The 26,988-nt window shown below is 42.4% G+C and overlaps 1 protein-coding gene across 1 annotated transcript in view; it reads right to left on the bottom strand.

Annotated features, from left to right (window-relative positions):
* The window catches only part of lmbr1 (limb development membrane protein 1), a 189,594-nt gene that overhangs the window by 35,863 nt on the left and 126,743 nt on the right, over positions 1 to 26,988 (bottom strand). Inside the window, exons 11-12 of the mRNA XM_068008238.1 lie at positions 18,955 to 19,031; positions 16,903 to 16,980 (exon numbers count right to left, since the gene is read on the bottom strand). Coding sequence (XP_067864339.1) covers positions 16,903 to 16,980; positions 18,955 to 19,031 — 155 coding nt within the window. The remainder of the gene's footprint in view (positions 1 to 16,902; positions 16,981 to 18,954; positions 19,032 to 26,988) is intronic.

Raw genomic sequence — 26,988 nt, 5'->3', positions numbered from 1 at the left:
GGGACACACTAGCGAAGCTGATCGATGACTACGGTGTGGACGACGAGCCGTGCGGCCAGTCTGAGTTGCCCGAGGGCACGTCCATCACCATGGACAGCAAGCGCTTCTTCTTCGACGTGGGCTCCAACAAGTACGGCGTGTTCATGTGGGTGAGTGAGGTGAAGCCCTCTTACAAGAACTCCATCACCATCCCCTATAAAGCCTGGTCCAAGTTCGGCAGCGCCTTCAGCAAGTACGCCGCGGAGATGAAGGAGATCCAGGACAAACATCGGGACAAAAAGGAAAAAGCAGGAACTAAGTGTCACAAAACATATTTGAAAGTTCTTTATCTGAATGCATGTAGCATTCGTAACAAAATGGATGAGTTAACGGCACAAATAACTACGTATGGGTATGATCTTGTGGCCATTACAGAAACATGGCTGCAGGGTGACAACGACTGGGAATTAAATATGCCAGGGTATTTAACAATCAGGAAGGACAGGCAGGAAGGTAGGGGAGGTGGGGTGGCCATGTTAATAAAGGAAGGAATCACTGTAATACAGAGAAATGATATTGGGACAAAGGATCAGGACAATGAAACAGTTTGGGTAGAGATAAGGAATAATAAGGGGGAAAAAAACACTCGTGGGCGTAGTATATAGGCCTCCTAATAGTTGCAACTCTGCTGGAAGAAGTATTAATCAGGAAATAGTCGGGGCATGTAATAAGGGAACAGCTATAATTATGGGGGATTTTAACTATCATATTAACTGGACAAATCAAATTGGGCAAGGCAGCCTTGAGGAAGAGTTTATTGAGTGTATTAGGGATGGATTTCTTGAGCAGTATGTAACTGATCCTACAAGGGGGCAAGCAACCTTGGACCTGGTCCTGTGTAATGAGTCAGGATTAATTAATAATGTCCTAGTTAAGGATCCCCTTGGAATGAGTGACCATAACATGGTTACATTCCATATCCAATTAGAGGGTGAGAAGGTTGGTTCTCAAACAAGCGTACTGAGCTTGAATAAAGGAGACTATGATGGCATGAGAGCGGAATTGATTAAAGTGGACTGGGAAAATAGATTAAAGGGTAAGACGGTACATGAGCAGTGGTGTTCATTCAAGGAGTTATTTTACAACTTTCAAAAAATATATATTCCACTGAGGAAAAAAGGATGTATAAGAAATGACAGCCATCCGTGGCTAAGTAAAGAAATTAAGGACAGTATCCGACTAAAAACAAGGACCTATAAAGGTAGCCAAACTTAGTGGGAGGATAGAAGATTGGGAAGTCTTCAAAAGACAGCAAAAAGTAACTAAAGGATTGATTAAGAAAGGGAAGATCGATTATGAAAATAAATTAGCAAAAAATATAAAAACAGATAGCAAGCGATTCTATAGTTATATAAAAAGAAAAAGGGTGGCTAAGGCAAACTTAGGTCCCTTAGAGGATGAGACCGGGAAATTAATGGTGGGAAACATGGAAATGGCAAAAATGCTGAACAAATATTTTGTTTCAGTCTTTACGGTAGAGGACACTAAGAATATCCCAACACTGGACAAACAGGGGGCTCTGGGGGGGGGGGGGGGGGGGAGGAGCTAAAAACGATTAAAATCACTAAGGAATTGGTACTCAGTAAATTAATGGGACTCAAGGTGGATAAATCCCCTGGACCTGATGGCTTACATCCAAGGGTCTTGAGGGAAGTGGCAGTAGGGATTGTGGATGCTTTGGTAATAATTTTCCAAAATCCTCTGGACTCGGCAAAGGTCCCGGCAGATTGGAAAACTGCTAATGTAACACCCTTATTTAAAAAGGGTAGTAGGCAGAAGGCTGGAAATTATAGACCAGTTAGCCTAACATCTGTGGTGGGTAAAATTTTGGAGTCTATTATTAAGGAGACAGTAGCGGAACATTTGGATAAACATAATTTAATAGGACAAAGTCAGCATGGCTTTACGAAGGGGAAGTCATGTCTGACAGATTTGCTCGAGTTCTTTGAGGACATAACGTACAGGGTGGATAAAGGGGAACTAGTGGACGTAGTGTATTTAGACTTCCAGAAGGCATTCGACAAGGTGCCACATAAAAGATTATTGCTCAAGATAAAGAATCACGGGATTGGGGGTAATATTCTGGCATGGGTGGAGGATTGGTTATCTAACAGGAAGCAGGGAGTTGGATAAATGGTTCATTCTCGGACTGGCAACCAGTGGCCAGTGGTGTTCCGCAGGGGTGGGTGCTGGGTCCCCAACTCTTTACAATCTATATTAACGATTTGGAGGAGGGGACCGAGTGTAACATATCAAAGTTTGCAGATGATACAAAGATGGGAGGGAAAGTAGAGAGTGAGGAGGACATAAAAAACCTACAAGGGGATATAGACAGGCTGGGTGAGTGGGCAGAGATTTGGCAGATGCAATACAATATTGGAAAATGTGAGGTTATGCACTTTGGCAGGAAAAATCAGAGAGCAAGTTATTATCTTAATGGCAAGAAACTGGAAAGTACTGCAGTTCAAAGGGATCTGGGGGTCCTAGTGCAAGAAAATCAAAAGTTAGTATGCAGGTGCAGCAGGTGATCAAGAAGGCCAACGGAATGTTGGCTTTTATTGCAAGGGGGATAGAATATAAAAACAGGGAGGTATTGCTGCAGTTATATAAGGTATTGGTGAGACCGCACCTGGAATACTGCATACAGTTTTGGTCTCCATACTTAAGAAAAGACATACTTGCTCTCGAGGCAGTACAAAGAAGGTTCACTCGGTTAATCCCGGGGATGATGGGGCAGACATATGAGGAGAGGTTGAGTCGATTGGGATTCTACTCATTGGAGTTCAGAAGAATAAGAGGCGATCTTATTGAAACGTATAAGATTGTGAAGGGGCTTGATCGGGTGGATGCGGTGAGGATGTTCCCAAGGATGGGTGAAACTAGACAAATTCCCCTTTACGGTTAACCACCAACAATGTACATGGACGAGACTCCCACAGGGGTTTCACCACGTCATGGCCAAAACATTGGAGAAGGTGAATTTAGCATCATATGACAGTACAGTACTGCAGTATATTGATGTCGTCCTAATAGCCTCCACCACCATGAGAGGGCATTGTGGAGCATTAATTTGTGTATTGGAAGCATTACGAGATGGAAGATTTAATATTAACCCAAGAAAGGCGCAGATCGGGCAGCCCATAGTGCACTCAGTCATGTATTATCCCAGGGGAAAAAGGACATGTCCACTGATAGAAGGAAGGCTATCCAAAACATGCCCTGCCCAGTAAATGTACGAGGCATAAGGAAAGTTTTAGGACTCATTAAACTATTGCAGGAATTTTGTTCCGCGGTTTACGCAAGTGATAGCTCCTATACAAAACTTAATAAAAGGAGGAAGAGCCCTGCTGGAAACGATAGAATGGGGCCCAGGCATACAAGATTATTAAGAAAGCACTAACTGCAGCCCCGACACTAGGACTGCCGAATATGATGAAACCGTTTCACATACATTGTGATAATGAGGGGGGGTTCTATAATGCAGTAGTGACCCAAGAGCATGGAGATAAGAAACGAGCTATCGCTTATTATTCCACTAAACCATCAGCAGTGGCCGCTGGACTCCCACGCTCTGTGGCAGCCCTAGACTGCGCCGCATGGGCAATAAGAGTTAGCAAACCAGTAGTTATGACAGAAGAAATTGTGTTACATATCCAGCACATGTTGGTTGAATTACTAAATACCGGATGCCTCAAGGCAGTATCAGATAGCCAACGAGCAGCGTGGGAAGCAGTACTGATACCTACAGACAAGTCAGGCCAAATAGTGAGGGATACCGAAGCGAATCCAGCGGGAGCAATGTTAACGAAAGGAGAAGAACATAGATGCAGTGTATTGGTGGAGGAGGAGGAAAGTTGTGGGATAAAAGAGGAACCGTTAATAGGAGAATGGGCGGTAGTATCCGAGGATGGCACCGTAATACGTAAGGGAGCGCTGGATGGTGGACGGTCAGCCCAGGTGGCAGAACAGACGGCGTTAGTGGAGGGACTAAGGACAGGAGAATGGGACCAAGTAAATATATATACCGACAGTAGATATGCATTTGGTATAGTTCACGATTATATGGCAGCATGGGCAAGAAGAGGGTTCGTAACATTGTCAGGGAGACAGGTGAAGCATGAAGTATTAGTAAAAGAGCTAGTAGAAGCCACTCAGCTACCGTTGGAGGTAGCGGTCGTAAAAGTTAGGGCGCACCAGAGGGGAGGAGGAATGATACAAGCAGGAAATGACTGGGCAGATAAGGCAGCCAAGGAGGCAGCAGAAACATTGACCCCTCCGAAAGGGGTGGTAGTGGCAGCAGCTATAGGACCAGAGGAGGTTAATGTCCTCAAACTGCACCACAACACTACAGACGTAGAAAAACAGAGATGGGCAGATTCTGGGGCTGTAGCCGGTGGCGACGGAATATGGAAACGGAAGGACATCGACAGAGTAGTGGCACCAGAGTGAATCAGGCAGAATTTGCTCAACATATCATGGCCCGGGACACCAAGGAAGGCAGGGAATGATACATGTGTTACAACAATACTGGTGGTGGCCGGGCATGGGACGAGATGTGGCTAAAGATTGTGAGATGTACAATTTGTGCGCAACACAATAATGGGAAAGGGATCAGGGTGAAAACGGGACACCAGACCCAACCGAAAGGGCCTTGAGAAAAATGTACTAATAGATTTTATGGGGCCACGACCCAAGAATAGGGGTAAGACATATTGCCTGGTAATAATAGATCATTTTACCAGATGGGTGGAGGCTTTCCCCACCCGCGACTGAACGGCCCTCACCGCAGCACGAATAGTAGCCCAGGAAAAGCCGGTTTCAGCTCAAGATGGACTGGGCCACATATGGTCTTAATGACAAGCGACACCTGTATGTGTTTGCGAATGCCAGGGGGAAGTCGTTGGAAACATTGGTCGCAGATGAAACCATATGACTCATTCGGTTTCTGCCAACAGGAGGGCTAGCAGCTGTTCTCTTAATTACCTTGTTTCAGGTACACCCGTAACGCAATGGAGACTCACTGGATAGTTACAGTGATGATCATTCTACAACCAACCACCGCAGTTTGGGAGGTGCACATCAACAACAATACATGTCTTTACCCAGGACAATACGTACAACTTCCGAAGGGAGGGACAGGATAATGGGTGAAGGAGCCTAATGTATGAATCGCGGACAAGGTCACGATCATCCAAGTATAAGCGCACCAAGGGTGGGAAAATGTGACAACGATCAGACCACAGGACCCTAACTGTGAGGGTGAAATCACCTTACCTTGACCAAGACAAACGATTCCTTTAACCACCCCTTCCTGCCCAACAAAGAACCCATATACCGGGAACCCGTTGGGTGGATGTATACGATGGAGGGAGGCATAACGGGCACAGTAAAGATTTATCCCAACGGATCCATCGACTCAAGAGCCATGGAACCGATAGATGTGAATATTACCCAGGGGAAAGTAACAGTTCGAGGGGTGTACAGTGAAACCATTGGGTTAGGTCAATGGTGGTAGTACTGTAAAACGACAATACCATTACCCGTGGATAGACTTGGCCTGGTCGTTAATACTGTAAGAGTCACGGCGGGATAGGTTAATTTGGCACCATTTGTATGGGTCACAGCGGGATGGGTTAATTTGGCACCATTTGTATGGGAACCAGGATTAGAGGGGCAGTATTACCAAAAATCATGTACGGACGTTGTCAACCAGTTAGGATGTACCGACGAAAGAAGTTTTGATTTAACAACATGTGGCTATCAGAAGCTGGTACGGTGCCTGGTTATAGTGTTACCCCTGAAGGATGGCATGATTAGGATAGGAAACCCAAAAACATTGTTGCATGATGTCACAATGGCCACCTTGGAGGTAGCCTATAATCTAAGTGGTTTAATTCCAGCACTGGGGGCTGAATGTGGTGATCACCCGGAGTCAGTCACGTGGGCAGAACACAGAATGCAAGAGCTCATTAGGGATTATAAGAATCGTATAGCCTGAGGTTCAGGTTCCAAGCAAGTGTAGGAAGCACAGTATAGGAGACTTCGGGGGTTTGTTTGGCAGTGCTAACTCGGCTTTGAATTCACTGCAGATTTCAAGCATAAACGACTATGCTTCATGGGTAGCAAGGGAAAGTGCTACGGGTTTATGGTTTGCAGCTCGGGACAGAATATGCACTTACCGCAGTGGACATGCAAGGGATGGGATTACAGGAAGACATAGAAGCCTTATGTGAGGCTGTGATAAAGTCTATCGACTCACAATCCAAGAGTCGAGCTTGTGATATGTTGGCCCGAGAATTGATTGATAACAGTAAATTGGATATTGAGGATATTAGGTTTGGTACGGTACCTCGGCAAGTGCGCGGGGAGGTCAAAAGTCTGGACATGATTAATCTGGACGAAAATAGACAGGAGATGTTGATAACTCGACCCACCAATGGTGGGGGGGGGGGGCAGTAAGTGCGTTTAAGTTTAAGGGGGCCAAGAGGAGGGACTGAAGTGGGAGGTTTATAATGCGTAGATAGGGTAGAATAGTTCAATGAGTAAGGCTATATAATCTTTAAATGTATAAAGCCTCGGCTGTGGAACCGCAAGGCATAATGAGAAGCTTGACCAAAAACAGACTGAAGCATAGTGTTAGCAGTCTAACCATGGTAATTGTTTAATCAGAATGAAACAAGAACGAACTACGATAATGATAATTGGATAAATGGAGACCTTGGAGGCCAGATAAGCGGGGGGGGGGGGGGGGGGTGTATTCCATAAGAAACCAGAAGTAAGAAACTAAATCAATTAAGATAACAGGAAAACATCTGCTCGAGCACGTGCAAAACTCTATAATGGCTATGGACAAGGCGTCGGCAGGGCCAAATCGGTCACGTGCATAAGGCCAGCGGACCAGATGTGTATAAAGCCTGATGTAATTGTCTAATCGGGAGAGACCCTCGGTACGCCAAAGGTTCTCCCCTGCATGCTTGAATAAAGAAGCTTTTGTACCAACCATCCTCTTCTCTGCCTGGGAGTTTTTCCTACAACACAGTTCCCAGAAACTTCATAGCTAATGAAATGAAATCACATGGTCTGTTTAAAATCTAATGGATAACAAAGTTATTAATCTGACAAGTTTGTGTTCACAGTCAGAATCATAAGACAACTAACAATGGATTTTCTTTTTTGGAGGGGGAAGAAAGCAGAGAGATTAAAAGGCATTTTGTTGTACATAAAAGCAAGGAGTCAGTCAATAGGTGAAAATATTTACTGGTAACCGGCCATCAACAATCTAGTTATTTACTAATTCAGACTCAAAAAAGGTATTTACACTGTATGTGACCTTGTACACTTCAGAGCAGTAAATTCAATGCACTTCATGCTGCAACAAACACCAAAGAAGTTGGAGAGAAAGATCTTATAAAGCTGTTTTGATGCTTGTGCACGACTGTGCGAAGGTTCATTATCATGAAACATTTAGCGTTCAATACAATCCATATTTTATCAGCTGCATTTTTGTATTTCTCCCATTCCTTTCATGTTTCTTGTGTGCTTCACACTTCAGTACTAAAAACAGGTGAAGTGTTAATCTAGCTTTTTGAAACCATACACCATTTTGTGTTGAAAAACAGCACAAAAAGAAATTAAGGTCACACAAACTCAATACTTACAAGTCCCTTTCTATTGATGAACTTTTCTAAACTTTCACAAAGATAAGAAAATTGATAGTTTTTAAAGCATTCATTAAACAAGGAAGAAAAAAAAACACAGGTACTGTGATATCTTCAAACACTTCCAAATTCCCCAACAAAAATTTTAGTGGCTTGATAGAGATAACACCTGTTTTCTTTGTAACATTACAGTAATATTCTTCAACTTCATTAATGCTCAATTCTTTGAACTTGTCAGAATGTTTGAATATGTGAAAAAGAATATGGGTGAATTAAGCTTTTTAAGACTTTCCAAATACAACAATCTAGATGAATATAAACATTATAGAACAATGCCACCAGAATGTCTGTAAGAGAAAAGTTCTAAGGCAAATAATTACAAAAAAGAGTCTACAGCACAGAAACAGACCATTTGGCCCAACTGGTCTATGCCGGTGTTTATGCTCCACACGAGCCTCCTCCCACCCTACTTCATCTAACGATATCAGCATATCCTTCTATTCCTTTCACCCTCATGTGCATATCTCGCTTCCCCTTAAATACATCTATACTATTCGCCTCAACTACTCCTTGTGGTAGCGTGTTCCACATTCTTACCACTCTTTGGGTAAAGCAGTTTCTCCTGAATTTCCCTATTGGATTTACTGGTGACTATCTTATTACTTATGGCCTCTAATTTTGGTCCCTCCAACAAGTTAGAATCATAGAATGGTTCCAGCACAGAAGGAGGCCATTCGGCCCATCGAGCCCATGCCAGCTCTTTGTAAGAGCAATCCACTTAGTCCCATTACCGCGCTCTTCCCCGTAGTTCTGCAAATTTTTTCCCTTCAAGTATTTATCCAATTCCTTTTCGAAAGCCATGATTGAATCTTCCTCCACCACCCTTTCAGGCAGTGCATTCCAGATCATAACTACTCACTGCGTAATAAAGTTTTTCCTCATGTCGCCTTTGGTTCTTTTGCCAATCACCTTAAATCAGTGTTCTCTGGTTCTCGATTCTTCCGCGAATGGGAACAGTTTCTCTTTATTTACTTTATCTAAACCCTTCATGATTTTGAACAGTTCTACCAAATCTCCTTTCAATCTTCTCTGCTCTAAGGAGAACAACCCCGGCTTCTCCAGTTTATCCACGTAACTAAAGACCTTCATCCCTGGAACTACTCTAGTAAATCTTTTCTGCACCATCTCTAAGGCCTTCACATCCTTCTTAAATGTGGTGCCCAGAATCGGACATAATACTCCAGTTGTGGCTGAACCAATGTTTTATAAAGGTTCAACATAACTTCCTTGCTTTTGTACCCTATGCCTCTATTTATAAAGCCCAAGATCCTGTATGCTTTTTTAACCACTTTCTCAACCTGTCCTGCCACCTTCAAAGATTTGTGCACATATACCCCCAGATCTCTCTACACCCCCTTTAGAATTGTACCATTTAGTTTATATTGCCTCTCCTCATTCTTCCTGCCAAAATGTATTACTTTGCACTTCTCTGCATTAAATTTCATCTGCCATCCTGTCTATGTCCTCTAGAAGTCTGTTACTACCCTCCTCACTGTTTACTACACTTCCAAGTCTTGTGTCATCTGCAAATTTTGAAATTGAGCCGTGTACATCCAAGTCATTAATGTCAAAAAAAAGCAATGATCCTAGTCCCGACCCCTGGGAAACACCACTGTATACCTTCCTCCAGTCTGAAAAATCTTCTCTACTTCTACCCTATCAAACTCTTTCACAATTTTAAATAATCATCTGAAACTGATGAAACTACAGCCTTGCAGCCCAATACCTCCTCCCTGATATTTCTCATTCTATAATGTATGAAGTTTTTCTATTACAGCTGCAGGATCCCAACGTTTCATTGTTGATTTGGGGCCAATTTGCACTTTAGAAAGGAAGCTGGGTTGAAATCTGTTTAGTGTGGGTTTTAGAGGTATTAACAGCATTTCTTTTGGGGGAGGGGAAAGAGATTTGGTGTTCTTTGATGTAGTGGATTAACAGGTGTTAACGGTGAATTGGGGTGGTAGAATAAATATCACATGGGCTCTGATGGAGTAGGATTCTCACTCTTGGTTTTCTTATGTATCTGCTGAAGTTGTTACCAGAAAAATATAAATTTGTTCAGCTTTATCACAGAATCATAGAAAATTTATGGCACAGGAAGCCGTCATTTGGTCCGTGCCAGCCGAAAATGAGCCACCCAGCCTAATCCCACTTTCCAACACTTGGTCCGTAGCCTTGTAGGTTATGGCACTTCAGGTGCATACTTTTTAAATGAGTTGAGGGTTTCTGCCTCAACCACCCTTTCAGACAGTGAGCTCCAGACCCCTACCCACCCTTTGGGTGAAAAAAAATTTTCATCAGCTCCCCTCTAATCCTTCTACCAATTACTTTGAATCCATGCCTCCTGGTTACTGACCTCTCTGGTGGGGGAAATAGGCCCCTCATAATTTTGTACACTTCAATTAAATCACCCCTCAGCCTCCTCTGTTCCAAAAGAAAACAACCCCAGCCTATCCAATTTTTCCTCATAGCTAAAATTCTCCAGTACAGGCAACATCCTCATAAACCTTCTCTGTACCCTCTCTAGTGCAATTACATCCTTCCTGTAATGTGATGGCCACAACTGTACGCAGTACTCAAGCTGTAGCCTAACTAGAGTTTAATACAGTTCCAGCATAACCTCCCTGGTCTTATATTCTATGCCTCTGCTAATAAAGCAAAGTATTCCATATGCCTTCTTAACCACCTTATCTACCTGTCCTGCTACCTTCAGGGATCTGTGGACATGCACTCCAAGGTCCCTCACTTCCTCTACATCTCTCAGTATCCTCCCATTTATTGTGCTTTCCCTTGCCTTGTTTGACCTCCCCAAATGTATTACCTCACACTTCTGTGGATTGAATTCCATTTGCCACTTTTCTGCATATCCATTGATATCTTCCTGCAGTCTACAACTTTCCTCCTATCAACCACGCAGCCAATTTTTGTATCATCCGCAAACTTCTTAATCATGCCCCCAATATTTAAGTCCAAATCATTAATATATACCACAAAAAGCAAGGGACGTAGTACTGAGCCCTGCAGAACCCCACTGGAAACAGCCTTCCAGTCGCAAAAACACCCGGCAACCATTATCCTTTGCTTCCTGCCACTGAGCCAATTTTGGATCCAACGTGCCACTTTCCCTTGGATCCCATGGGCTTTTAGTACCAGAACTTTAATAATATCAGTACTATAATATAAATTAGACTTTCCTGTATAGCATACTTTTTTTTGTATTTGGTCCTTTTTCCTCAATATTTTTATGCACAAAGTACAAGCATCAGTAGGCTATTTGACTGAAGGGAATCACAGATGATCTCAACGTCATGAGTTCCACAGATGTCCAATTCCAGGACAGATAGCAATCAGAAGTGGGAACCCTAAACTATTGTTTCCTCCCTAACTAAGAGGCTAACTACAACACCTCACCACTGCCCTGGCTGAGATCTGCAAAGTGAGCACAGACCAGGAATCAAACCTGGTACATCCCTGATCTGTATGGCTTAGCTACTCACTTAACTAACAGTCAATGGTGCATCCTCCCCCAGATTTCCTGGAATCAACCAAAAAAGGTAATTTTTTTTCAACTCCAATATCCTTGGCTTTTTGCTTCCCTAGATTTATAGTAGCAAACAGAAGCCATGCCATTCAAACTTTTTCATTGATTCCTCCTATTTGCTACTATAAAGAAGGCATAAGAGTTCAAAACAGGATTTCTTGGCTTGATACAGTGTATCTTGACTGGCACTTTGCCATCCTTATCAAGTCAACAAATACCACTTTGAGTCATAAACTTAGAATACATGCCTCTTTTTGTTTCCTGCGCCACTTGATCAATGTGCAATGCGTGTTGTACTGTGTCTTGAATACACGTAAGAGATTCAGCTTAAAAGAACAAGCTGCTTCATGATTCGTTGCTCTGCCACAACCGTTTGATCATGTGCATGCTCTCATGCTTACTGCCTAAATACAGACTACAAAAAAAAAATCATTTGAACAAAACAGAAAAGGCCAGTCTGAACAAAACCAATGATCTTGGTACAAAATGATGATTCATATTAAAATTCTGATGAAAGAATGAACAGAGTCTTATATAATGATCAGGTAAAAATTTAACATGGAACAAAGCACTGGTGTTAAATGCTTGAATCTTACCAACTCATGTTTTTTTTTTAAGTTTATGTTTGCAGTGTATTTTTCATATATTTCATAAAAATTTAAAAGACCACAGAGCAACCTCAAGTTCTAAATAATTTCACCATTCTAATGCTATTTACTATAGCTTCAGATTTTAAAGGGACAGTTTTGATTTTTATCAAGGAATATTCAGTAAATATTTCAGAAGGCTTTAAAATAAAACATTAAAACATTTGCAGAAACAAAATCATTGTTTAAGTTAAATATTTTGCGACGCATCATTTTGTTTGACTCGAACTTCCAGACATGACCACATAATAAACCACATTTTTGAAGTATACAAACGATAGATTAGGATATTGGCCTTTATTTTCTATAAAACCAAAACCAGACAGTACACTATGTAATTCATCCGCACAGAATCATGCGATATGATGGAGGGGTTTTTCTTTACTCTAGATGGATAATTTAAGCTGAGATGAGCTGAATGGCCTCTCTCATCTATATGCACTATAAGTACTATTGTACTTGGATGGAAAAAATTTACAGGGCTACGGGGAAAGGGTGCGGGAGTGGGACGAGCTGGATTGCTCTTGCATAGAGCCGGCGTGGTCTCGATGGGTCAAATGGCCTCCTTCCACACTGTAACCTTTCTATGATTCTTTATCAATCTTTTGAATCATAAGAGATTATGTTGAACAAAACAAAACTACAGAGATTGCAAAGTTAAGTTGGATCTTTCAAAATTGGCCTCGATCTCTAGGTCATACTAATAGTATCAAAGGATCAACTTCACATATGCTACATAAATCGCACAATCAGAAGTAATTTAAATCTAATAGCTTCCTAAGTAGTTCTTTTTCTACCATTACCAAAATGCATCAGATTCTTCTACAGCTATCGTTATTTATTAAAATATCGATTTTGGTTTGTTCTATTTACTTAGAAAACTATTTGCAAAAATGGAATTAAATACAGTAAGAGTTTTACTTGGTCCCAATAAAACTGAAATATATATTTGCGCATTCAATATCATGCACATTGGCCTTCATGTACATTATCTGTCTGACAACGGATAATGATAATTCATTTGAGCAGTTAACAACAGTATTACTTGCTTCAAGATACTTAAAAATCAAACATGTAACTCATTTCTGTAACATACATTTTCTACAGAAGTTACCCTTGAGCTGTGCAATTAACTGCTTGAATTGAATCAGTTAATAATAATGTGTTATAAACAGGAAGAGGCAACAAGCTTGCCCTATTTTCATACATGAATTCTTTTTTTTTCCCCAGCAATGACACTTGAACCCATTTAAACTGACTGTTTCAATGTTCTATCCTAGTAACTCATTCAACACTTCTATTACCCTTTGAGTGAAAAAGTCCCAGTTAGTTTCCCTCCTTATTCCTAATTTAGGAATTTTAGATTCTCTCCCCATTAATTGAAAACTTCACCACACTGAACAATTTGCCGAAGTCAATTTTGTCAATTGCTTTCATAACTTAAAAAAATTCAATTACATAACCTCGCAGACTCCCCTTTTCCAAGGAAAGCATGTACAACCTTTCCTCAAACCATAAATTCCTGAAATTTGGAATCATCTTCATTGCTGGCAATGACATGTTTTCCGTAATTAGATTAATAGAATTACACACAATATTCCTCTATCGATACAACATAACACCTTATTTGCCTTTCTTCAACCTCAGCTACGCAATGCATGAATTCATAAATTTATCCACAATAACCCCAATCTACAAGATTTTCCCTAAAACACACCATTTAGTTCCTTCCTCCAATTATTGGAGGGTACTGCACAGATTCAGCTGAATTAAATTATAAGGACAGGTTGCATAAACTTGGCTTGTATTCTCAGAGTTTAGAAGATTGAGGGCGATCTAATCGAGGGCTTTAAAATGATAAAAGGATTCGATAGGGTAGATACAGAGAAACGATTTCCTTTGGTAGGGGGAAATCAAGAACGTTGGGAGGGCGGTGTCGATTGAAATTTTCATGACTGAGATCAACAGATTTGTATTAGGTAAGGGTATCAAGGATATGGATCAAATGTGCGTAAATGGAGTTGAGGTACAGATCAGCCATGACCTAACTGAATGGCTCAAGGGCCTAAACGGCCTATTCCTATTTTTATGTTTATGGTTTGTTGGGACCATCTCCGACGTCTTCTGTCTCTTTGTAACCTTTGACCTGCTGTTTGTTTCCCTCCTGTGGATTATCAAGTTGAACACAAAAGATGGTATTGAAGAAAATCTGATGGATGAAGTATTAAATTATGATTTTAAAACCTCATTCTTTCAAGTATTTATCCAATTCCCCTTTGAAGGCCATGATTTAATCTGCCTCCACCACACCCATGGGCAGTGCATTCCAGATCCTAACGACTCGCTGTGCAAAAATTTTTTTTCTCATATCGCCTTGGTTCTTTTGCCAATCACCTTAAATCTATGTCCTCTGGTTCTTGACCCTTCCACCAATGGGAACAGATTCTATCTACTTTGTCTAGACCCTTCATGATTTTAAATACCTCTATCAAATACCTCTCTCAATCTTCTCTGCTCTAAGGAGAACAACCCAGTTTCTCCAGTCTATCCACGGAACTGAAGTCGCTCATCCGTGGTACCGTTCTAGTAAATCTCTTCTGCACCCTCTCTAAGGCCTTCACATCCTTGCTGCATTGTTCAACATTATTTGATTTCTATACATCATTATGGTATGAAGTAACCAGGTATTGAAGTTGTCAAGGATTATGAACTCAATCACATTTGGACAAAGTTGAATGTATTTGAGTACTACATAGCCTTGCTAAATTTTTGCAAGTGCTTAAGAATTTTTAGCAGACAATAAATCCATACTTTTAAATTGACAATAATTACTACTGCAGCAAGTTTTTTTTTGTCCGTAATTTACCTTCCACAAAACTGCCAAATTGAATTCCATGCAAAACTTTTTTTCGATACAGTTTGTCAATACTCAACCTTAAAGTGATATAATAGATCCCCTGCAGTGTTGCTCACGGTGAGTCGGAGCACATGCTGTTTTAGAACAATTATGCCATGTAGTAGATAACATCAGAGCTACTGATTTACAAAGACTAAGTCAAATTCCATCTGCATGAAATGGTATCGTAGGATTTTACTGTTGCTTTGGGGATTGAATTCGACAACTCTGTCAGATCCTAAATGAGTGGTGTTTACTATAATATGTATGTATTTACAGCCATGTATAGATTTTTTTTAATCCCTTACTAGTTTTAAAGCTGAAAATACACAGCAAGATGGTATGCAACATATTGGAGGTAGACACCTGGGTTGAGGGAGTGGGGTTCAGCTACAGAGTGATCTTGTGTTTTTTCAGCACTGCAGGATAGCCCTGGACATAGGTAAAAGTCCTGGAGTTTGGCAGCAAGGGGGAATCCTTTGGTTTTGCATCACTGTGCAGGGGAAGGACCCAAGGCTTGGCAGATCTGGGGGTGGACTGTGGGATTTGGCTCATTGGTAGATTCTTGGTGTCTGTCAGCAGTGTGGGGAAGGGGAGGACATCTTGGCAGCACCGTTTTGTAACTTCAAGAGATTGCTGAAAACATTAAATTTGATATTCAGTGATTGGTTTCTAGAAGTTTATTTCTATGTTTATCTCCGTCTCTCACAGGTATCAGTAATTAAAATGCAAAACACAGCAATAAACGAGGCTTTTTTTGCTTTCAAAATCCAGTTCTTTTAAAAATAGTAAATACTACACATCAAAAGTGTTATTACCAGACAGAACATTTGTGGACAGGAAGTCCATGCCATGTGCAAGATTTTTTAAAATAGATGGACAGATGCTCTTGTGCTCTTTTTCTCTCCAACACTACCAAAGCAGAAAGCATTTGAAGATTTGCAGTGCTCACACCAACAAATTGTGGATGGAACTTTCAATATTAGTCAAACAAGAATATTGTTACTAAGCTGGCCTGGCCAACATTTATCCCTCAACCAACAGATCATCTGATCATTTATCTCGCTGCCGTTTTTGGAACTTTGCTATGCACAAATTGGCAGCTGTGTTTTCCTACATTATAATAGTGACTACAATTCAAAAGTACTTTATCGGCTGTGCAGTGTTTTGGGACGTCCTGAGGACGTGAGAAGCATTCTCTAAATGCAAGTTCTTTCTAAGCTGACTGTGGTAACCAGTTCAGAAGGATCCAATCTCTTTTACTGTTATCTAGGTGCACGTGTTTTAGATTTCCTACATTACAACAGTGACTATTCTTCAAAAGTACTTAATTGGCTGTAAAGCTCTTTGGGATGTCTTGAGGTCATGAAAGGTGGTATATAAATGCAAGTTTGTTCTTCTTTCTAGTCAGCAAGAAGATATTAGGAAATCATACCAGTTTCTTCTCCCCCTTTTGTCTTGCTAAAGCAGTAGATATAAATGGGAACTGGTTACAGAAATTGAAAACCTTAATTCCAAAAAATAACTTAATTATTCAGCTGGTAAATTCAAATGTGCAGGAGTTTAAAACAATTCTTAAGCCAGCTTGATGGTAGGGAGTCACACTGTTGTTTACTTTTATCACTCTGACTTCACAGCTCAGCAGAGTGAAGCTTCCTCTCACAAACTGTCAGTGTATTGTGAGTTCTCCCTGCTGGCTGACCTAGGGTTTGCATCGTTAAGTTACTGTCTGCAACCCTGCACGCTTGAATGCATGAAACTCAGTCTGATCATACAGCAGCTGTATCATTGAACCATATAATGAATACACTTTATACAAAAAAAAATCACCTGAGTATTCATATTTAATATTATACATCACTTTGTATTTTTTTTTAAATCCTGGATTTATTTTTTGGCAAGAACCTAGTTGAAAGGCCACGGTACAGGATGCTACAAGGCTGAAGAAAAGGTAAATCAAAAGTTGTAGTTAAAGGAAAAAAACCCATCTATACAATACCCAAATACACAGATTTTAAGAGGACAGTCTTTAAAACAGAAGGAAGGGCGGTCAGTCATTACCTGTGATCCCTTTGGCATTGCAGTTTCATCCACCAACAGAGCCAATATATTGAAAGCAACCAAGAGGACAGAGATTGTCTGTAAGACATAATTTGATCGTAAGTAAATGTGTGTAAAAAATTGATGCATTTTACAGATTTCCTCCCTGCACTAAATGTGGATTATTTATACTATAAGAGAGTTCACATTGTGATGAAGTAAAATTTGATTTTGCCAGTAAAATGTGACAAATTTTAAATTTATAAATCCAATCTTTTCATAGTTCATTACAGTGAAATTTCTTCATTACAGTGAAATATGATGTAGCTTTAATTCCTTACAGAAACAAAACTGGAGAATATCACACCAAGTTGTAAAACATTTTACAATATTAATTATTTTTCATCATGTAATAATCTAGGTAACAAAGCTTAATATAAAATAAGATTCCTTTTATTTACAGTTTCCATCTTTTTCAACATTGAATCCGGTAATACCATAGGAATACAGCCAACTTCCAGCTTCTTAAATTAATCTAAACCACCCTTCACACATACTAAATTCAGAGAATAAAATTAAGGATTCTTGCTAAGCTGATGCTAGTAAATTATAATGAAAGAAGGTTTGATTTGTAGGAATGCTGACAAAGATTTTCTACCAAAAATGTTAATTTTACTTTAATTTTCTACTTTTGGTTTTTATTTCAAATTGTACATTTGTGTCTTTTCCTTTCCATCTTTAATTCATAGGTGCTAATTCAATGAGTTTCATACTGAGGAGCAGACAAGCCATTTTTACTTGAATTGTAAGAACAATTTAACTTTTCTGATAACTGAACCTGAAGGATGAAAAATGTAACTACTGCAACTGGACACCACAATTTTCAACAGAAAATCACATTTTTATTTTGACAATTTACATATAATTATCTTGTAATTATTTTGATCCTGCCAACTGGTCAGTGTGGCTGAAATTCAATGCAAACTGTCCAGCCAGAGAGAAGCTTGCAAACCCTTGGTCATCATTCCACTTATTATCAAAACATCATTAGGGGCATTCATACCATGATAATAGCACACTCCAGTTTTCAAACTGTTATTTTAAGCCTCAGTCTTGCTATAACACCAACTGGTTTTGGTGGTGGCAAAAAATAATTTTAAAAATAGCTAGGCACGGATCAGCCACTAGCAAAAATCAAACCAATGAAAAATAAAAGCACTAAATGTGGCAAAAAAGTGACGACTTAATAGATAAATTGTACCACTCAGTGTTGTACTGAGTGATACAGATGAGGAGGATACGATTTGAATCCAGTTCTATCCTGAGTTATTTGATCTCAGCTGTTGGCATGCTACAATTTTCCCTTGGTGCCCTTGAGTTAGGAAAGGGGAAAGTTTAAAAAAAATAAACACATCCCATAGCATTGGTCCCACATAATTCAGGACCTAGAATACAGTTTCTGATGCTTGCAGCTGTTCCACAGCTGGCTAAATGCAACAGTTTGCCCATTACGGTAATACAGCAAAAATTATTGAAGTTAGATATCTTACTGACACAAGATGCAAAGTATTGCAATGTAAGTGACACTGAAAGATAGTGTTCATAAAAATACTTACAACATTATTGACCTAATACTTAAGAAAACATGCTTAAGATGCAACTATTTGTTCTGCCTCCCCAAAACCTCTTTGCTTATTTGCATTATACAATATTTAATTTTCCACTACTTGCCACAGTATATTACTTAAGATGCAAAAAATTGTTTATTCATCATTCTACCTTCCCAAAGCTATCCTTTTTCTAAACTCAGCTATTTGCAGGGTTATAAAAGACCCCCCACTTGACCCTCCACAGTTATGCAGTTTTTGCTGAAGCTAACATTGGTGCAGTACTGCACCAAGGATGTTTCATCTTTCCTTCAACTGAAAATTATTGTTCTTCATTTATTTTGGAATAGATGAGATTGAGAGTTTGAAAGCTATACCATTGGTAATGTACAACTGAATTCAAAAATAACTGGGAACAAACCAACGCTTCCACTAAATGGAATAATTTTAAATAAAAACAGCTTACCGTTTCAGACAGTAATATCAGCATGACAACAGGATAAACCAAATTTCTTTCCCATGCAGAAGCTTTCTTACGTCGCTCTTACAAAAAGAAAAGACAAGATTAGACAAAAATACAATATATACTGGAATGCTCCAAAAATTTTAATTGAATATAGGTATATAAAACTGTAAAACACAAACAGAACAGTTATTTCCAACGTTTAATATGCAATTGAGGAGTTCCATTACTTTATCACTTGCTATTTTATGTTTTGCAATGCAGAACACTTTAACAAACTATTTAAGGCTCACGTGCCCTCCTCACCAAAGTGTTACAAGGGAGAAACTAAATTCATAACAAATCATCTCCAAGAGTCTATTTAGATCAACTTCCACCCCCTCGCCCAAATCATGTGATGTAATTCTTGAGGAAGACGTTGCCTACATAAAAGCAGAAGAAATAGGAGCAGGAGTAGGCCATAAGGCTCCTCGAGCCTGCTCCGCCATTCAATCAGATCATGGCTGATCTTCAACCTCAGCTCCACTTTCTTGCCCGATCCCCATATCCCTTGATTCCCCGAGAGTTCAAAAATCTATCTATCTCAGCCTTGAATATATTCAATGACTCAGCATCCACAGCCTTCTGGGGTAGAGAATTCCAAAAATTCACAACCCTCTGAGTGAAGAAATTCCTCCTCATCTCAGTCTTAAATGGCCGACCCCTTATCCTGCGAGCATGCCCCCTAGTTCTAGACTCTCCAGCCAGGGGGAAATAACCTCTTAGCATCTACTCTGTCAAGCCCTCTCAGAATCTTATACGTTTCGTGAGATCACCTCTCATTCTTCTAAACTCCAGAGAGTAGAGGCCCATTCCACCCAATCTCACCCCAGGACAACCCTCTCATCCCAGGAAACAATTGAGTGAACCTTCGTTGCACCGCCTCGAAGGCATGTATATCCTTCCTTCGATATGGAGACCAAAACTGTACACAATACTCCAGGTGAGGTCTCACCAAAGCCCTGTACAATTGTAGTAAGACTTCCGTACTCTTGTACTCCAACCCCCTTGCAATAAAGGCCAACAAGCCATTTGCTTTTCTAATTGCTTGCTGTACCTGCATGCTAAATTTTTGGGTTTCTTGTACAAGGACACCCAAATCTCGCTGAACACCAACATTTAATAGATTCTCACCATTTAAAAAAATATTCTGTTTTTCTATTCTTCCTACCAAAGTGAATAACCTCACATTTCCCCTCATTCATAATCCATCTGCCACCTTCTCGCCCACTCACATAACCTGTCTATATCCCTTTGCAGACTCACTGTGTTCTCCTCACAGCTTACTTTCCCATCTACCTTTGTATCATCAGCAAATTTGGATACATTACACTCGGTCCCTTCATCTAAGTCATTAATATAGATTGAAAATAGCTGAGGCCCAAGCACCAATCCTTGCAGCACCCCACTAGTTACAGCCTGCCAACCTGAAAATTACCCATTTATCCCTATTCACTGTTTCCTGTCCGTTAACCAATCCTCTATCTATGCGAATATATTACCCCCAACCCCACGAATTGCGTAACAACCTTTTATGTGGAACCTTATCGAATGCCTTTTGAAAATCCAAATATACCACATCCACTGGTTCCCCTTTATCTACCCTGCTATCTACATCCTCAAAAAACTAATAAATTTGTCAAACCTGAGAAGTTTCTAACCTATTTTCAAAGACGAAGGATCACACCAAACCCATCCAGCGGTAAAAGTAAAATTTCCCAGAAATATTCAACTATTTGTTTAAAAGTGGAATGTATACAATACAGTATTTTAAGCAAACAGCTTACAACTTCCCTTGCATTGGTATATATAAGGAAGCTACAGTTGGAACGTTTAAAGCGCATGCTGTTGAGGCAAATTTGGATGAAACTTGGCACCTGGCCCATGTTATACATGATCTGAGAGTGCAGTGTATATCGGAGAGATCTACAAACCTATTAAAATCTTTCCTGTTGCTCAGAAGCCAAAATTTATGCCACATAAACCATGGCACAGATATTATTTTATGTATCCTATAATCCATTTGGACTGCCATGCAACTACCATTGCACTGCATAATTTGGTCCCAACACAGCCATCTCACAAAACTTCAAAATTGCCCCATCGGTCTTAATATACACATGTGCCACGGTAGTGCCAGCGTTTTGGGACAGAACATACAAGCTGCTGCCTGCACTTTTTCATCACATGAATTCCAAGAATTTTTGGGTCAGAGGAATAAGTTATTAAAATGCAAATGGGGCTAATCTCACCCAGTGATATTTTCATAATGAGATTAACAGACGAGCAAGGTAAGTTAATGGTCAGTGCATAACACAGAATTACCCAAACCTGATAATCTCCTGAGCAAAGGTCTGGCACACTTTCCCTGTATTGCCAAACAGTAGTTAAGGTGAATCAAGCAAAACCCCAAAATGTCTAATCTTATAGATTAGATATTCTTGACTATTTGTTTCTTAGACCTGAAATTTCCATGGTTCCAACAACTCAGGAACCATAATACTCCACACAGCATTCATTTCTTCTTGATTTTATTCTTTTTTCAAAAAACACACCAAAAATACAAACTCTCAATCCTGTTCCTAACCAAATATTCAGTGGCGTTTTTTAAAAACAAAAAAGGTGTTTTTGACACTATTACCTGCTTTATTTAGCAATCTATTCAAACAATTGACAAATCTGAAGGAAAGATAAAGTTCTTCAAGTCTCACTAAATCTCATATGCTCTAGTTCTAAACACATACTCCAAGATAAATAACATGGTTTCATGCACATTATCATTGCTATCATTTTCAGTAGAGCTCGGCTCCGACACCCTATTGAATTCCTGGTCATATTCTGGGACTGATATTATGGGGTCAATTTTCGGATGGCCGAGCAGGTGCGCTCATGGTGGAGGGGGCTCCTAAAATTGGGGATTCCCGGAGCGGGTCCGGAGCCCGGCTCCAACCCGCCCACTTCCGTGTTCCCCAATGATGTGAATCGGTGCGCGCGCAGCCTCTGCATGCGGGACACCCACCGGCAATCAAAGCCGGCGGGATCCCACTTAAGATCATTATCTGGGTACTTGAGGTCATTTACAGACCTCATTAGTTGAAGATTTTAGGAGGATTCGGATTTTGGACTAACCAGAGCGTGTTTCCCATCCTAGGGGAAACACTCCCTGCTTAAACAGACGTGTTGCAGCCAGCAGCCAGTGGCAGCTGCAAAGGTCCATTTAACAGGTGCGGGGTAAACCCTTATTCAGTGCAGCAGGACATTGTCACCTCAGACAAAGTTTTGCCTGCCACACCGTTATCTCCACACTCAAAATTATTAAATCATACCCTAAACTCTGCTGTCCAAACACATTTACCAACTTTGTGGACTCCCTCACACTGTCAGGATGGGGGGGGGGGGGGGGGCGGGGGGGGGCTTCCATTGCTGCATTCATCACTCCATTGGAGGACGACCAACATCACCAGCCTCCCCAGGCACGCCGTCCACCTCCGCCACGTGGAGCTACACAACACAGTGCTGCGCAACAGGCACCTGCACAAAGTAGTCGTGCAACTACACATATACATACTGTAGGTGACCCAATGGGTGGCATCAAGGGTGTTCATGGAGAACCTCATGAAAGGGCATTATGCACAAGCCAGTCAAGAAAGGCCAAGACGTGGCAGTAGAGGTGACAATATAATGTTATGTGAGTTGATCAGAAATCAAATATAAGTTAAAAACTATGAGAAACCCTCAAACACCCTTGTCCATCCCCTTCATGCTCATGATACGTTTGCCTTACACTTCCTACTGCACATATGTGATGCATGCCCTGTGGCTGCAGCACAGGTAGTGGCAGGTTGGGTGAGGCTGACCGTGAAAGAGATGCATCAGAGGGTGAGCATGAGATAGAACCATGAGATTGTATGAGGATTGGGTTGAGTGGTAGTGGTGGGATGAGTACTGGCGAGGTGAGTAAGTGCAGGTAAGATGAGGATGAGGTTTGAGTGGGTATGAGGAGTGATGTGATAGAGTAGTGTTGGCAGTGCAGAAGGAGATGTGGGGTGGGGGCGGTGATGTGGCAGACTGAGTGTAGGGGAATGAGTACTCACTTCAGCTGACCTACTTAGGTCATTGAAGCACCTCTTGCACTGTATGCAGGTGCGTGATATGTTGGTGGTGCTGGTGACCTCCTGCCACCTCAAGCCAGGCTTTCGTGGTGGCACAGGAAGGCCACTTCCTCCCGTCCGCCAGGGAGAAGATCTCTGTCCTCCCCCCTCCTCCTCATCCTATCCAGTAGGACCTGGAGCAAGGCATCATTAAACCTGGGAGCAGCCTTTCCCCTGGGCTGCTCCATGCTGTAATTTTGGCTCCCATCTGCAGCGTCAGTCAGTGAAGAACTGCCCCCTTAAATAAGGCTCCTCCAGCTGACAGCCTACGTGCGGGTGCGCAGTCCGCCTGCTGCGCAGCTTTCCAGCACGAAACCCGGAAGCCAAGGTAAGTGGCTTCCATTTACTTACGATTGCATGGGGAACCCACCGATTTTACTGGGCGGGTTACCCACACGCCCAGTCGACCCCCCGCTGGCAACCCCTGCGGTCCGTATGTCTCTGAATGAGTTGATTTGGAACCACCATGAAGTTCCTCTGCTGACTTGAGTTCATTAGCTATCAATGGCAGTTTGGTTTCTTTGAAGACATGTTCTGCTTTAATTTTTTAGGGTAATAATTGCATCTTCCTTCATTTCCAACAGACTACTGTTCTTGATGAAATAGAAGCTGAAAATGATGTCAGCATCTATTTAAGATAACGGGCTCAATTTTAAAAGGGCGGCGGGATGGCAGCGGTGGGTAGGGGAGTGTGTCAATGGGCGCATGGCACACCCGAATAATAAAAATTTACTTCCCCACGCGATCACTTCTTAATTGGTGCCCCTTAACCTTGTTTCCGGGTTTGCCGTCCGATAGCTGCGCAGTGGGCGGACTGCGCAACTGCATGACAGGCTGTCAGCTGGAGCATTTAGATTTAAAGGGCCATTGCTCCAATGGATTTTGCTGGAGCAAAGAGCAAGGCAGCCTAATGGAGCAGCACAGGGACAAGGCTGCTCCAAGATTCAGCGATGCCTCACTTCAGCTGCTACTGGCAGGGTGAGGAGGAGCAGGAGGCAACTATTTTACCCGGCCAACAGGAGGAAGTGCCCTGCCTCTGCCACCAAGAAGGCCTGGCTCAAGGTGACAGAGAAGGTCACCAGCAATAGCAACATCTGCTGCACTTGGGTCCAGTGCAGGAAGCGTTTCAATGACCTAACTAGGTCAGAAAAAGTGAGTACACTTACTGATTCTCCTGCATACTGTGTTCCACATCATCCCCCCACCCAACTCATTCTGCACTGCCAAGACTACTCCATCACATCACTCCTCACACGCACTTAAGGCTCATCCTCAATTTATCTTCACTTCCTGAGCACTTCCTCACCTCCCCATTTGTGACCCCACCACTCCCACTCACCCCAATCCTAATCCAATGTGATGTCTCTGTCTCACACTCACCCTCTGATGCACCTCTTTCACGGTCAGCCTCACCCAAAGCAATGCATTCATCGGCTGACCACTTCACTGTCACTCACTCTCACACGTATGTACTTTCTCCCCTTCTAGAAGAGAGCACAAAATGCACCCAAGAGGGGAAGGACTGGAGGGGGGGGCAGAACAAATAGTGGTCCTCGTGGAGACGGAGGCCCTGCAGATCAGCCACACCCTCGAATGCCTGTCCATCAGGGATGCCGACACTGGCATCCCACAAACGTCTGGTGACGCAACTTGAACATTCATCACACACATAAACAACAATGTTAACAATGATTGGCATGTTGAACACCTCAGTATGCTCATCACATGACACATCCGTGATGATGCTTAATATTGCCTTCTGTTCTCTTAAAGGCCCTTCAACGACCGCAGTGACGGGAAAGAGCGATTCCTCAGAGGAGGTCCCGGCCTCTGAAGGCGTACCATCACATCTTAGCGAGCCATCCACCAACCCAGATACTCACACCTCAGTGGGTCCAAGTAGTCAGTTAGTTGGGTTGGCAGCTGGTGAGTCACCCACACGGGTGAGCACGAGCAGACACTGGTGGCAGGGGCAGCTGTGGAGAATCCGCGGAGATGGTTGCACTCCTCGCCAGGCTCTGCCCAGCTCGACACAGATGCTGAACCCCGGGGGCCATCCTTTAAAAGGAGAATTATCGAGGGACAACAGCACATTTGCGAGCTACTGGAACAAGTGCCATGCACAGTCTCCACAATAGCACAGAGGATGGAGGAGTCCAACTCCTGCATTAGTGGAATGGTGGCACAAGTACGTGACGGAATCTCAGATAGTGTCACAGGGACGTGAGCAACTGTCTGAGATAGTGTCGCATGTAACTGCTGAAATGTCTGAGATAGTGTCGCAGGTAAGTGCGGGAATGTCTGATGGAGAGAAGGCGAGCCTCCTTCTTCAAGCACGGCTCACAGATTAATCCATACAGGCCCTGACAACGGCCATGCGGACTCTCTGAACAACATTCTGCTGCCTTCAACAGGCAGACAGAAACCTTACAACTGGGCTTCCAAGGCATCGTACATGTCCACCAAACTGTTCTCCAGCAGGGTACTAGGAGTGACGTGGGCCTGGTCCAGGAGAGGGATGATGGCAAAAGGGGACATGGAAGTGGGGACGCCACTCAATGCGCTCCCACGTCTCACCCATTGCCCCCTCTCCACGAGCACTCGCAATGCTGCCTCTTCTCCAGGTGGCCGAGTCTGCCCCTGCACACATGCAGATGGATGAGTCTTTGGAGGGGCCCTCATGGGCTAAAAAACCCAGAGGGCGTAGGCCGAAAGCATCGAAACAGTCCTGCCATGGACACAAGCAACTACACGCCACTACATCTGCTGCAGCTACAGGGGATGCACCACGTAGAAGCGGTAGGAAGAGAAAGGCTAAGGATGTGATCACAAAGGGTATGCATAAGAGCGTCTAACAGACTATCATGTTTTTCATTTATATTTGGTTTTTGTTAAAGTCACATTAAATGTTATCATTCTCACCACTACTGCCACGTCTTGTCCATTCTTGACTGGCTTTTGTGATAGTGCCCTTTCATGTGCTTCATCGTGAATGGTGACACTTGATGCCACCCAGTGGGTCACTTTACAGTGGCTGTATGTGTAGTTGCAAGACTGATTTGTGGGGGGGGGGCGCCTTTGGGGGGCTGGTGTTGGGGCTGGTCTTTCCAGGTGGAGAGAGGACTGGACTCATCTCACTTTCTGATCTTACGAGAACCGTTCACATATTTTTTTATTCGTTCATGGGATGTGGGAGTCACTGGCAAGGCTGGCATTAATTGCCCATCCCTAATTGCCCTTGAGAAGGTGGTCTTGAGCCGCTGCAGTCCGTGTGGTGAAGGTTCTCCCACAGTGCTGTTAGGAAGGGAGTTCCAGGATTTTGACCTAGTGACAACGAAGGAACAGCGATATATTTCCAAGTCGGGATAGTGTGTGACTTGGAGGGGAACGTGCAGGTGGTGTTGTTCCCATGTACCTGCTGCTGTTGTCCTTCTAGGTGGTAGAGGTCGCGGGTTTGGGAGGTGCTGTCGAAGAAGCCTTGGCGAGTTGCTGCAGTGCATCCTGTGGATGGTACACACTGCAGCCACAGTGCGCCGGTTGTGAAGGGAGTGAATGTTTAGGGTGGTGGATGGGGTGCCAATAAAGCCGGCTGCTTTGTCCTGGATGGTGTCGAGCTTCTTGAGTGTTGTTGGAGCAGCACTCATCCAGGCAAGTGGAGTGTATTCCATCACACTCCTGACTTGTGCCTTGTAGATAGTGGAAAGGCTTTGGGGAGTCAGGAGCTGAGTCACTCGCCGCAGAATACTCAACCTCTGACCTGCTCTTGTAGCCCAGTATTTATATGGCTGGTCCAGTTAAGTTTCTGGTCAATGGTGACCCCCAGGATGTTGATGATGGGGGATTCGGC

The sequence above is a fragment of the Heptranchias perlo genome, chromosome 2 (assembly GCF_035084215.1).
Source record: "Heptranchias perlo isolate sHepPer1 chromosome 2, sHepPer1.hap1, whole genome shotgun sequence".
Classification (NCBI taxonomy): Eukaryota; Metazoa; Chordata; class Chondrichthyes; order Hexanchiformes; family Hexanchidae; genus Heptranchias; species Heptranchias perlo.
Note: the sequence above shows the minus strand (reverse complement) of the source record. Positions and strands in the feature narration are given on the sequence as shown.